Source organism: Parus major, chromosome 3, assembly GCF_001522545.3.
Source record: "Parus major isolate Abel chromosome 3, Parus_major1.1, whole genome shotgun sequence".
Lineage (NCBI taxonomy): Eukaryota > Metazoa > Chordata > Aves > Passeriformes > Paridae > Parus > Parus major.
Genome location: NC_031770.1, coordinates 19,294,588 through 19,309,221, shown reverse-complemented (window position 1 = coordinate 19,309,221; position 14,634 = coordinate 19,294,588). Strand labels below are relative to the sequence as shown.

Sequence of the window (14,634 nt, the reverse complement as noted above, 5' to 3'; positions counted from 1 at the left end):
CTCTAGACATCTAAAGTGGCTGTATTCATTACAGATGACCACCATATGAAAGGCAACATAAAAAAATATATGGGACTATTTTCAAATTGTTCCACCTATCAGCAGGCCTGATGGAAAAACCTGTTCATGTGAATGAGTTGAAGTGGGTTGAATTAGCACAAAACTTCTGAGTGTTTAGGAGCTGTAGTTGACCTTGTACTTGCTTTTGGTTAAAAAATGTTAAACACTGTGTTAGCTGAAATCACTGGCATGATTTTCATGATTTACTTTACATTTATGATGTTACTACAGCATAAACAAGATGTTGCTTATCGGGTAAACCACAGTATCTGTGCAAGTGTTCCTTGCCTATTGCATGTATTTTTCTATCTATTCTCAGCATTAAAGGATCAACTCCCCCATCAAGCTCAAGGAAGACCAGCTCCTAACCTGACTGGACACAAGATGCTGTTCTACCATTAATTGTTTGAAGTGCTGCTCTTGAGGCATTAAGAAGTTTCTAAAAGAGACACAACTGAGAGAAGTTCTTGTGGAAAAGATACTAAATGCAATTACATTTAAAGGACTTATTTTTCACATTAGAACTACACTAAAACATAAAATTTATAATAACCCATATGCACTTGGGAAGTCAAAATAAGCAAAATTCCTAATGTCTACAGAAGAAACATTTCATGCAGCCACACACCAAAAAGTGAGACTTCTTTTAAAGCTGCAGAAAACAAGAGGAATAATCACATTGCTCTGTATTTTGAGGTCACAGGATTTAAAAATCATTATTATCTGCAAAGACTGCTGTAAAACTGTGTTAAATGTGTTTTCAAGGCAAACACTAACTGAAGAATGAAAGGGATATCATAATGCTATTTGTCCTGCTTAAAAATCAACTTAAGTGAAATTGTAGATGACAATCATTGGAGTGGTTGGGTTGAGGTGAATTACAAGAAATATTGCTTAGCCTAACAGTTCATAGCACTTGTCACCATGAATAAACCACAGAACGCATCTGAAAAACTAAGCAACGCATTTGGCATTTCTGAGACTAATGCTGGAGGGCAACTATTTTGCTGAAGTGGGATGCTGGATTTGACACTATATGGAGAGTCCAAGAAGAGACTAAGCCACCACAATCACTTCAGTTAGACAGAAGGTAATCTTTGATAGTTTAAGAGTATGCTTTGATTGTTACTGCAGGTCAGTTATACCGAGAAAAAAACACTGTGAGATTTGTGACACAGAGTATCTCTTTTAGTGGTTACACCTAAAAGATACTTACATTTTGTTGATGAAGTACAATTGTTATCTCCACAAGCTATTAATGGCCTGATGCATGCAAACTACTTTTTTTCTTGATAGTCACATATTTTGTAAGAATCAAGGTAGGACACAATTCAAGACTACACTCTAATTTACAAGGTAGGAGGTACAGAAGAAGAAATAAAAATCACACGGAGCTCACCCTCACCTGTGTAACTCTTTTCTGGCTAATGAACTGCAGCTTCAAGTGAGACAAATGCTGTGGTATTATTTGTGCCTCTTTGCTGATTTGATGACGCCATGATAATTGAAGATTTTCATTAAACTATTTCAGGTAAAATCACTGTCACTTGAAGCAAATAGTTTGTGAGGCAGACTTCATTTAACTGTAAATCTCATCATGTAGGTAGAAATCACAACCCTTCATAATAATGACATCAACACTGGCAAACCTGACTTATTAATTAATTGTAGTGCTCTGTCTTGAACAATCAAAATACAAAGCAACTGTGCCTTACATATGGATACCACTGCTGGTGCTATTAATGATGAGAACCACTTTGAGAACTGACCTACCATGAAAAATTATACATGTGTAATTAGGAACCTTTCAATGAGGAAGTATGCTAAGCTATTATGAAAGTCACTAAGCAGCTTTAGTCCTTCATCAGGTGCTTCCCATGGCAGATGGAAGTTACATTAGGCTTGCACCAGTGTAAGTAAAGGCTTTAGCAAAAATGCTCTGGAAAATTAATTTGTGGAGAAAAGTACCCATTACAATGGTTTACATTACAAAACCAAAACCACCCTACCCTTCTCATTTAAAGGTAAATTCATTTGCAGTTTTAGGAGCATAAGGTTTCAAAGTGTTACTCTCAGACAGATGCCTAATATTCCTCATCATGAATGAATCAAAGTGTAAAATCCAACAAGAGTTTAGTTTTGTTATAATCCAGTACCATCACATTTTCACAAACAGAGACTATCGCTCCAAATGACAGAAAATCATTAACTGAATAATTAACACACCACAGATAAATTCTTTCATGCACTTTGCTGATACTGTATTATTTTATCCGACTGTATACCACTCATCTAATGTAAACAAATTCTCCAAACCACCAAATACATCTTAACTTGAGAAGCACAATGTTCTTCCAAAAGTTTCAGAGTATCCACAAAGAGCATTCTGACCAATACTGTAAGAAGAGTGCCCAAATTAGTCTTTAAGGAAATATTCCTTGGATCTATAGCAAGGTTTCTTACCCAGTAACACTTCATTTACAAAATATTTTGATAGGAAAAAAAAGCTCCTGAAAACACCTGGCTATTCTTCAGTTAGAAAGAATTTAGAAGCAGAAATGCTTGATTTGATTTTACATTTTGAAAGCTGTTTAAAACAGCATGAATGCTCAATGCATCTTTTCTCCTAATGTCAACAGACTGTTAATCTGCCAATGAATTCTTTGAGAAAAGCTTTTATCTTTGAACTTTTGAAAAAAAGTCACAGGATTTGACAGAAATACCTGTCTGAATCTGAAAAAATAACAGGATCTGGAAATACAGCTTTCATCCTTTAAGTATATTTTGAATAATTACAGCTGTGTATAGTCAAGCTCAGTAGTACAGCTGTACAAAAAAACAAATCAGTCTATGAGTGCAACACTTAATACAAGCTGTCTTTAATATAATGAAACCAAAGCCCATGACACAAAGGTGATGGAAGGAAACACTGTCAGAGTCAAAAGAAAGCATCTTTTTTATTGGTCATGTTTTTTGCACTTTAGCTCAGTGAAATCACTTACCCGCTTTCAGCCTAGACAGGGAATACAGGCAGGAAGAGACGACACAGAAGAGCTCTCAAAACCCTGCAATGTTTCTCTCTGTCTCAGAGAAGAAACAGTGCCTAGAACCACACAAGGAATAGCTAAAACAGTAGCACTCATTTTTAAAATTTATTAAAACTATTTTCACTTATTTGTATGGAGGAGTAGTGAACAAAAGTCAAAATTTTCAGTTGATTACTAAGTTGGGCAAAACATTTTGAAGAGAATAAGAAAATAGTCATGTTATGTTTTCACTGTCTATAATCAACTCTTATTTTCTTTAATAAGAAAATAAGAGTTTTATGCTCTACTCAGGAATCCATCTGAGAAAAAAATGACAACCTTACACATTGTAGGTAAAGAGGCAATTTTGTATTCCGCATTTTAGAAATAAACTTCTACAGTTACAACACTAAATCTAAATATTAGATTTTAGATTTTATTCTATGAAATAACAAAGCTGCACATGCAATTTGCTAGAAAGAGCACAGATGGAGTATTAGAAAAGTGACATGTATAAAAACTATATGTCACTAGGTAAGTGCCAAGTATATAAACATACAAAGATCAGAAGAAAAAGGTTCTTTCCTTCTAAGAAATGAGTGTTCCATTCACAGAATACTACCTCTAAATTGTAGGACTTTTGCCTTTGCCTAAAAGAAAGCAACATGAGGCTTGGGACTACTTGATTGCGTCATATATAACTTCAGAATTCAATCAATTCAACTTAACCACAGTAAGATTTCATGCAATATACACCTTATTAAAGAGTACATTAAATATGAAAGCAAATGGGTAATTTTCCTCATTTTAACTACAAAGCTACTACTATCAACTTGGCATGGTATTAGAGAAACCACATGCTTTTCTATTTCATTTCAAATATAGTTACAGTTGATGCTGTCACAAGACAAAAGTAATGAAGATATGAAAAGCCACCATTATTGTTGCAACACAAATATATGTGACAAACTACTAAATTACAGATTCCGTTAGAAATGTGCCTGTATCTTAAATGAACTGGACAATTGAAAGGCTATAAGACATCTGTATTGAATATTTACTTTTTTTAAAAAATTTTCTTGCTTGGCCTTTTCAGTTGTCATCTGCTGTATGATAACTCATGCAATCATCACATTGGATTAGATAAGGATTTTCAAAGTAAGTGCATGCTACCTTTTTACTTCTCTTTTTCTTGTCCAGTATTGTGTGATTAGTAAAAAAGTGTTTTGACTCAAAGGCTGTACACCTGATAAAACAAAGACCCATGAGTTAGCTCAAATTAAGCAACTCATCCATGAAACACAGGAAGAGCTTCAGGAGAGAAGGTAAGTGCCAGCTGTGGCTACTTCAAGTTTACTACCTGGTCCATAAAGAGCAGCATTCTCCCTCTAATCCTCAGCTCCCACTCTGCTGTGAACATGATGTGAGCAGGCCTTGGTCCACACCAAGCAACAGTCACACTCTCAGCCTGTTATTTCTCTTACAAGAAAACACCCAAACAGTTGGGCATTAAACACCTGAGAGAGGAGGAGGGTGTATCAAAGAATTATCATAACTCTTCATTCTGCCTTCCCCAAACCTGTGATCTCACCCGGGTTTTGCTGGATGCTATAATTGTGAACTTTCAACCAAGCTTTTCAAAAAAGCTTAAGCCTTGACTGTATGAAAAGGCCAACTGTATGCTCACATTCCCTAGATACAAATTACACATGCTTAGACTGAACACAAGATACAATGTGTGTCTTTCAGGTAGTGTATTTCTCTTTTTTTTTCCTAACATTGCCTCCCTTTCAGGTCTGTGTAAAGGCAGTGATCAGGCTCCTTGCTGTTAAAGAAGGATTCATCCACACCACAATTCTGCTCAATAACTTGAGTCTGCAGTGTTCTTTTCTCAGGATATTAATCTTTCTAAAAGCATTCTTGCTCTTCTTCACTGTTACCATCTAATAGCAGTAATTACTTCTTGTTCTGTGTTATCAGATGTCACAGGTATTAAATGACTTTTTTTTGTCACTGGATTGAAGTATCTAAAGAAGATTTTCTTTAAGAAGCAATCACTGACAAAAGAAAGCACATGAGCTCTGGTTTATATAGCCATGTTTGCAAAGACAGATGCAGCAGATGTGCCCACAAACATAAATAGTCATTAAGGAGGTCAGAAAACTGCATCTGCAGAGCAAACAGCACATCCCTTCTATCTGTGACTCCTGCATAAACATAGTGACTCAGAAGCTACATTCACATGCCAAACTTCTTCCACAACATCATGCAAATGATATATTTAATAACTGGAGGAAACTGAATTATCAGTCTTTAGCAAAGTGGCCTGGATTTTTGTTATAAAGGTACCATCATTATATATGGGATATCATGACTGGAAGACAAAATGGGCTCCTAAGGACAATCCAGAAAGCGTAGCAGAAAATAAACATTAGGATTTTTTTATTATATATATGCATTCACAGTATATCTTCATCAATTGAAATTTAATCACCTTTTCACAATTTAGAGGAAAATGCAGGTTTTAGGGTAGTTAAGCCATGTATCATCAGTACCATGAAGCTAACCTATCAGTTATAATAGCTCCTATAAAATACCAGAGTGAAATTGCAAAAAGCCTAGAAAATGGGCTACAAATCCCAGATATGCTCAAGCAAGCACTGAACCAAAAATAAAAATAGGTAGATAGGAAACCAAGAAGTAGACAGCATTCATCTAATTCATGACCACTAACAGCAGAGATCACAGGCCAAGGTTTTAAAGCATCTTATTCAGTTCAAAATGGCAATTATTGGACAGGAACTTCAATTACAAAAACCTTGCCTCTACAAAAGAAGTTAAATTTCTAGCAGTTTCTTTCTATTCTGTTCACATATAATAACTCTTGCATTTCTCAGAAGCAACTTATGCTGTTTAGACAACTTAAGTTTGAAAACACTTAATGTTGTCAAATAATAAAAAATATCCATGTTCCAGTATTTATTGTCCTGGCCTATGTTTGTAACACCGGAAAAGGATCTCCCACATTCTCTTCCTCTTCAAACATTTTTCTTATAAGAAAGGAAGAGACTGAGCTATAATTAATACATTTTAGCATTTAAATTTAAAAAGTCAAACTTCTCATTTATGCCCTCCTCCAAAGAATAATTAAAAAGAAAAAAAACTATTAGAAAATTACTTTAGACAAAAACTGTGGGACAATCCAAGGATTACACTACACAGAAATGCAAAGACAGGTGAATTTTTTTCCTCCACTCATAAACATTGCCCGTAGGGCTGTAGGTACTAAAAAACCCCAAACATCCCAGTTGTAGCTCCAGCTTAGACCAGGCTCAGTCCAAAGAAATGCACGATGTCTATGGCAGGTGCATGGATAACCTACTTTATATTTTTTGTATACAACCTTTTCACCTAACCAGGTGTAAAACAAACATAAGAGAACAAGGATGTATTTTTCAAAGCAAATTTTTGGGATAAAAAGTGATCTGAACTGTACCACAATGCATCCTGAAATTCTTTTATTATCAGAAAATAAATTGGTTTGATTGTCATCATAAAAGTGAAATATGTTTCCATATAGACATAAAATATATACTGAGAATGGTAACTTATGCACACACACACCTGCACTGAAAACCTTTTCCTTCAATCACTTCAAAACAGATTCTGAGAAACAGTATCAGACTCTTTCTTTTGCAGAAGGATGAGTCAAAGTATTCAAAAAGAGCAAACACACAGGCAGTGCCACACTCAGCAGCACCAAGTATTATAATTCCCTTACCCATCTACAGTATCAGGGAACAAGCATGAGAAGAATTTGCCTTTTTAAAAACCTCTCAGGAAAGTGCACATGAGCTTACAAAAATGAAAACACCTACCAAAGCATTCTGGTTTCCTGAAGCCTTTTTTATATTTCTTGCTGGCATTCCATGAAGATGACTACATCTACTCTGGAAACCTAAAAAACAGTAGAAATTGATTAAAGAATATTTTACCTACCATAGAACCAATAAAATTCACCATTACATATCAATCTATCAACATAAACGCTGTTTAATAAAACCATCTTATTTGGCAAACATTGTACTGGTGGAAATACAGAGAACAGAATGGGAAAAGTGAGAGAAAGAATGAATTGTCATGATAATTAACATTTCAGCAGCTATTCTTACTGCTAGCCTAGATTTATGCACAGTTGGCAGCACAAGCAGAACGTACTGAACTACAGTATGAAAGTGATTTTTCCATCACTTACAACTTCCTTATCACTAGGAAATATTGAATCTGGCTAATCTGCAGACACCAAGTCCTTCAAAACAATTCCAAGCATCTAGAGAATAAGCCACCTAAAAGAATTCAATACATTCAGTGTGTGAAGTAGTTTAAAAGTGATTTGACCGCTGCTCACATAGATTTGTATTTGAATGGAAAGGAGATCCTTGTGGCAGAGGAAGGTACAACAAAATTCTTTGGCAGCAAGCTGAGGTCTGACAACTTCAGTTTTTGGAGAAGAGTGGGTTCCTAGCTGTAAATGCAATCCAACACCGGTAGAGTTTACCTTTGGTTACACGGAATCCACAATAGCTGAAAGTATTTTAGAAATAAAAAGGGTACTTTCTAGGTTACAATCTCATTCCATGCTCTAAAGAGACTCTTTCCTCTTATACACAAACAACATGGCCTGATCACAAAGCAAAGCAGATGGTCACATTAGTCTTTCCAGCCTTTAAATTAATGAACTTCTACAGAATTCTATACATTACTGCAGAAGCCTGGAACAAAATGGAACATCAAGTTTCATTTTCAATAACGTTGAAAAATTCTCAATGCAAACACTGAGACAAATAAAAGAGTGGGCCACCAAAATGAGCTGTTTTCCACTTTCTGAATTTTCTAATAACTGACTTTGAGTTATTTCTCTCTAATGATATCTTAAAAATTTAAAAGTTCAAGGAAACAAATGGGTAACTCCAAGATCCTGTCCATATCTTATATGTTTCATATAATCCACAGATACCTTTCTACTGTACCCAAGTGATTCTACACCTTGCATTTGCTTGATTGCTACTTACCTCTCCTCCCTGAGCGGGACATAAGAGGGAAAGTACCAGTTAAGATACTTTCAAAGACTGGGTCAGGCAATTCTCTCTCCAGTTCTGTGGAGTCTTCTTGCTCCCACCATGGAATGATGCCTGTAATTCCACATGCTCCACCTGATTCGTTTTCATGAAACCAATCACTTTGTTCATCATCACCTGTGTGAAGGCAGGGTCCCCAAATCCCCCAAAAAAGAGGGAGGAGCAGAGAAGATAAAAATCAGATGTTACCATCAATAAATACTCTGACAGGATTATTCTTTTGCTTTATAGCTGTATAACAATTACTCCTATATAGCAGTTTTATTTGGAAAATGTTTCTCAATAGCATGACAAGCATTGCCATCAATGAAACATCATAAAATGTAATGTTTTAAAACCAATTTACAATAGTGAAAACAATAATAAACTAGTTAATCCTTTTGGCAATAACTGTGGGGAAATCCATTTAAGTTACTGCACTTTACATATTAACAAAAAAACAAGCCTTAATCTCCTGCAGGGAATTAAAAGGTATAAAACTGAAACTGGTTCTTTGCAGCTGATAATGGTATATAATTAGCTTAATTTCATGATTTGTATGGCTAGTAAAAGGGGAAAACAATCACGAACAGATGTGACTAAATGAAGTTAATCTGATTAAGTTCATTTAGAAATAAGTTTTGAAAAAGTTGATTTTAAATGAAAACTGACAGTATCACATGATTGAGAATTATACTCCATTATAACCCAAAGCTGGTCATTTTTACTGACGATATTTATCTATGTAGAATCTAAATACTTGGATTTAAACTAAGAAATAAGCCAAGACTGAAAATACAAGACACAAAATCTGATCTTAAAATTAGCTCATAAACACTGGCAACTAAAAATAAATTTTTATGTTTGTTTTAAAGCACGTCCTTTCATACACGCCATCTAATTTCAAAAGAATAGAAAATATCTGCAAAAGACATAGGAAATTTCCTTTCTTCCACCCAAAACTTAGATTAGGTACGTGCTGCATATTTTATTCTATTTCAAACTATCGAAACCATGTTTCATTACTTCTGCACATAAATTATTTGTTTGACATTTCCATTTTTATTTGAAGATAAATTAAGCAAGAAACAAACGTGAGGTTTGTGTGGCACAGATTTCAGGAATAAAAAAGCATTTATGCAAAATTTCATTGTCACTCAATGGCATAGTGGAGAAACACACATTTTGGAAAACCAAAGCCAAAATTCTATGAAAAATAAAAACCAGCACACTTTTTCCAAATAAACTGTTGCAATATGAAGAATATTTGAGATCAAGCACAAGTGAAAATGTCTGTAAACATTCATTAAGGACAAGTACTTGTAGAAAATATAGAATAATTAAAGCTCTTCACTGGTCAGTTGCAAGTGAAATGGGATCCGTACATCTTTAATGATCACTACTACAAGAAAATTAGCAGAGGCTACAAAACAGGAACTTTTTGAACAGATGAAGGAAGGGGGGAAAAAGGGTGAAAAGAGATACAGAGGTCAAAATAAGATTTAAATTTCTTTGCATTCTTGAAGCATTTCGGCCTTCTCTCCTGATTCACCCTAATCCTCATTTATAGTTATGACATTTCATCGAGGCATTCACCATTAATTCTATATTCCTTTTGTTACAGCCAGGTGTGGGCTTTTTGGAGCAACTCTAAGAATACTTAATAGGGACACTGATGGTGGTGGAAGGAGAATCACAAATTTTAATTAGTTTGGTCTCTGGTTTGGAGTTAAGGTTGAAATCCTTTGTTTTGATTTTCCAAACTTTTATGTTTGGAAACACTTTCCCAATTTTTATGTTCGTTAAACTTTGTCTCTCTATTTTGTCATGAGAGCTCCAGACACCTTCACTAACAAGAAATACTATCAGGAGCTCAAAAGTAGTCTTCTTACACATAATTCATCCATGGAGGTAAGCACATAATTCTGAAATGGGGTTCCATGATGAGTTCAGGGACAGAAGCTATAAGAGGCAGGCAGTGCAGTCTTGGAAGAAAGCTACAATATAAGACTGAGTTGGTGGAATATGCAATAAGGCAAATAGCAGCTATGGAAGGAAACTGGTATCTTTGCTATATACCCAGCAGCAGTCCTTTGGGAAAAAAAAAAAAAAAATAAATTACTTTTCCTTTTTGTGCAACAGGAATATTAGTATTTTAAGCAATTATCTGTTAAGATACCTTAATTTTTATGCTATTATACACTTCCCTAAGCACTTATGTTGCTTACAGCCAAACGCAGACTTCAGATCTGAACCTCTTAGTCTTTTTCCACATGACAGCAGGATCCAGATATACTTGTTTTATTATCTTCCTTGTCTGTGAAATTAAACAACTCTAGATCCTCTGAATATTTTAAATCATATTATCACCTTGAGGGAAGGGTAAGCCTATTACTACTATTCTTATGCAGGTGAGAGCACTCACAGGCATTTTGCTTACCAATTGCTCCACCCTGAAGGGATGCCACTTTCAGAGCCAAAGAAGACCACTGCATTTAATCCATCCCCTACCTCATACATAAAGGCAATAAAACACAGAGCCTCCCCACTCAAGAGTTTGGTAACCAAACACTTGGATTTTATCCTACTTAATTTGCAGCTCTCAAAAGGCAGCACAGTATTCATAGCAAATGTGATCTTAGGAATACTAAAAGCTCAAAGCAATATTTTTGATTTCCAAAGATTCATTACACTGTCCTCTCCTCCTAGGATGCTGATTCAGCACAGGCCTACAGCAAATTATGACATTTTTCCAAGGTACAGGAGAGGTAGAAAAACCTCCCAAAAATAGAGTCCATGCATCCTCCTAAACACATTTTTAAATTACATCAAACTTGTTTATGTGTAAGCTTAATGCTTCAAGGAATTACTTCAAAGTAATTTACATTGTATTATAACTGCACTGATGGGTACAATAGAGTCAATTTAATGCTCAGAAACGTCAACTTCAATCCTAAAATTTCCAGGCTAACTTCTGGCTTAATTTATTTTTTTTTGAGTTATTTTTAGGCCATTCCCCCCTTCAACTACTCTTAGCCTAAATTTCACCCTATATTATTTTGTCTACATATTTATCTAGCTGCTGCTCCATGTTAAATTCCTTGCCTTCCTCTCTAAGAAGTTTAGAAATTTATTTTATATGAGCTTCTGGTGGTTTCTCTATGGACACAGACACCTTCTGCATCACCATCAGTCTTATGTTCAGAAAAGCTTCATGTGAATCTTGGTTTAGCTAAAGCAGTGCAGTTTTAAACAAACTTTCCACTGCACACTAAGAGAGAGTTTTATCCCTCTTCCTGTTTTATTAAAAAATGACCAGATCAGGCTCAACAGCAGCCAGTACATGTAGCTGCCTAGAACAACCACAACATACTTGGAGAGGTTACTGTGAAAAGTTTGGCATCAGTGTCCTACAAACAGCACGTGATACTGTGCTGCTCTGTTATCCACCAACCCACACACGGAGAGCAAGAGCACAGGGTCTGTGCTCTTCCTGACCTTCTCCACAGGATTCAGACTCATTTCCAGGACCAGTGTATCTCTTTCTAGGGAAAAGACCCCACTGCTAACAGCTGCAATAATCGTTTGGAGATATCAGGATATCAGGTAATGCGTCTCAGGAGTTTCAGGACAGCAGAAGCTGAAGTTACCCATTCACAGAGGAACATTGCATCTTGTTCTCTATACTTTACAGAGCTACCTTGACAAAAGACACATATAAAGAATATATAAATATTTAGGATTTCAACTATTCAGGTCATATGCAACAACTTCATATTATTTCTTTTTCATTTGCAAAGACTATATAATTTATTTACCATAAGAGTTCAAACCTGGTGTGATTTCAGTTTGCTTTGCTCACTCCATTTCTCTTCTATATATGGAGAAACACACCCTGTCACCTGCAGCTGCTGACATCCTATGCAAGGCCCAAATTAGTTCCTCACTAGAATTCTTCTATTGAATCAGTACTGGGTCATCTTCATAAAGGACACAGTAATGAATATATGTTTAATTGTAAAATCATGAACAGCTATCTTTAAATGCTTAGCCACATCCACAGTGGAACTCTGACATTCCCTGACCTTCTCCAATTTTAACTGTTTAACGCTTTATTAACATAATATTCCTTCCTACTTGCTTAGATATTAAAGTGCTGCATGCCATGATTTAAGAAGCCTTAAGTCAACTTTGAATTTCCCCAAGTGTACAAGTATAGATGAACCAGGAACACACAATATGTTTTATTTGCTATACCCAAGCTCTAAAGCTCATTAAAGAACATCCTTGCAATTTAACTATTTCTTCCTCCAAAACAGGGTATCTTCCAGTAGTGTCTGAATAACAATAGTTTTGTTAACACCGTGTTGAAAGCTTAGCTTGCAAAGTGCCTTTGACCTGTGAAGTGCCTTGAAACTGCACGAGTCCCTACTAGTTAGGCCTATCACAGAGTTGTTATTTCATGCTGCAATGCAAAACTAGACATTTTGGTTCAAAATTCTTGTAAAATTTTCCTTCACCAGACATAATACTGCTTATCATTAATGTTTTTAATAATTGCAAAACAACAAGAAAATACTACTTGGAACAAAACAAAAAAAAAGAAGAAAAAGGGAAGTCATAAGGATTTCTCATCCATAAGCTTCATGTCTTTCACTTACTTTGTTGGCAGTCTCCCTAGCTCTATATTTAAGAGCCTGACAGAATCACAGTATTTTGAGTTTTTCCCTAACTATTACACCTTACCCCCAAACTGCCCAATTTGAAAACCTCTGAAGAAAACAAAACCCACAAAAAGTCACTTGAGGTTTGTAAATAGTTTAGCAGTTACCTTCTTCCCTGACTGTACTGTCACTAATAATTTTTCATGATCTTAAAGCTTTTGTTGACTAACTCTTCAGGGTTTGCAATGTTTCACAGAATAAAAACATTTGCCACACTGGGCCTGCCAAAACTGAGCATCAATTACTTCTGCCAGAAGGAATTACCAGAGTGGGACAGAGCACAGCAGGAGTGCTGTCTGTGCCCTCTCACATGACCTAATGCTAGCACTTGGATAACTTGGAAAAGGAGGGCAAACAAGGCTGGGCTCAGACCAGGACTTCATGGGAACCAAACAAAGCCGTAAGACTGGAACAGGGAAAGGAAAAGAGTACAGAAGTTTTAAAAAACATTAGATGGTACAGCGCATATTAGAAGCTGAACAGAGGACTTTCAAGTCTCAACAGTTTTATCATAGCAATTGATGAGAATTAAAATGTATCTAGAACTATCCCAATTAAAGCTACACCTGGTTTTCTTAAATCAAATTATAAAAACTGAAACCCTTCTGAGATTCTGTCCACAGAAGAGTAAGTATTGTAACAGAATTTATTTCCATATTCTTTCTGAAAAAATTTGGAATATATTAAAGGTCACAAAATCAGGCATTCTAAAGTTTGCAAATATTCAACTATTTAATTTATTGGTCAAATGCTCCAAGAAAGTTCTGCTTTACTCACTTTCCTGTCTAGAATGTGTGTCCCAAAGGATGAATATGCTTTGGGAATTTATCCAAGTTTCATAAATACTATTTTTCTGCAATAAATGAGATGTGGTTTTTGATCTCAGAAATACAAAACTAACAAAGGTTGCCCAGAAGAACAGGAACCTCTTCTTCTGTCTTCTGTCCTCTGCTACACAAACTTATAAGTGATGGCAGGTACATCATTTAAACCAAGTATTTCACCAGGCAACATTAATCAATCTCTGTTTCTCCACTTGACTTAGCAGAAACCTGAAGTCAGAAGTGCAGAAAATTTGAACCATAAATGAGGTCAAGATGCTGATGCTTTTAACATAGATATACCTATATATGGATGTTAAAGATATAGATAGAGATGATATATAGATATCCAGGAGGAGGGACACTGGTAAGACAGAAACTAGAGTCTAGATTTAAAACTACAAAACAAAACCAGCCATTTCTTCCCTTAATACATTTTCATCCTGTCCACTTGAGCTTCTTCCTCTTCTTTTGTTTATCATACCTAGGCTTTCCCTTTGCTTCTTTCAGATTGACTTTCTCTTTCCTTCATTCCTGTCAATTTTGTATGTGTCCCAGTTCAGCTAAAAATTAACTCACAGAGAAAACCTCACCTTACTTAAGCAGAGTACAAATTACTATCAGCATTATTAGAAAACTTAAATCAATCGAAATTTTGTAAGGAAACCTTAACTCTTAAAAAAACATGCTAGCACAACTGAAAACAGATACTCAGGCTGGGAGGTACAGTTTGTATAGCACAAGTTACCTTTGAACAAGAAGGGTAACACTTATGTTTTAAGTAGGAAAAATCCTCTCCCTACTGAAGATAACCCCAACCCTCACAAAAACAGGTAGAATTAGAAATTAAAAAATAAAGAAACCCAGACTTTCCTTTAACCTAGTT

At 35.5% G+C, this 14,634-nt stretch overlaps 1 protein-coding gene across 1 annotated transcript in view; it reads right to left on the bottom strand.

The window, feature by feature from the left end:
* GPATCH2 (G-patch domain containing 2) overlaps positions 1-14,634 on the bottom strand; it is a 118,479-nt gene that overhangs the window by 87,859 nt on the left and 15,986 nt on the right. Inside the window, exons 4-5 of the mRNA XM_015622283.2 lie at positions 8,159-8,341; positions 6,965-7,044 (exon numbers count right to left, since the gene is read on the bottom strand). Coding sequence (XP_015477769.1) covers positions 6,965-7,044; positions 8,159-8,341 — 263 coding nt within the window. The remainder of the gene's footprint in view (positions 1-6,964; positions 7,045-8,158; positions 8,342-14,634) is intronic.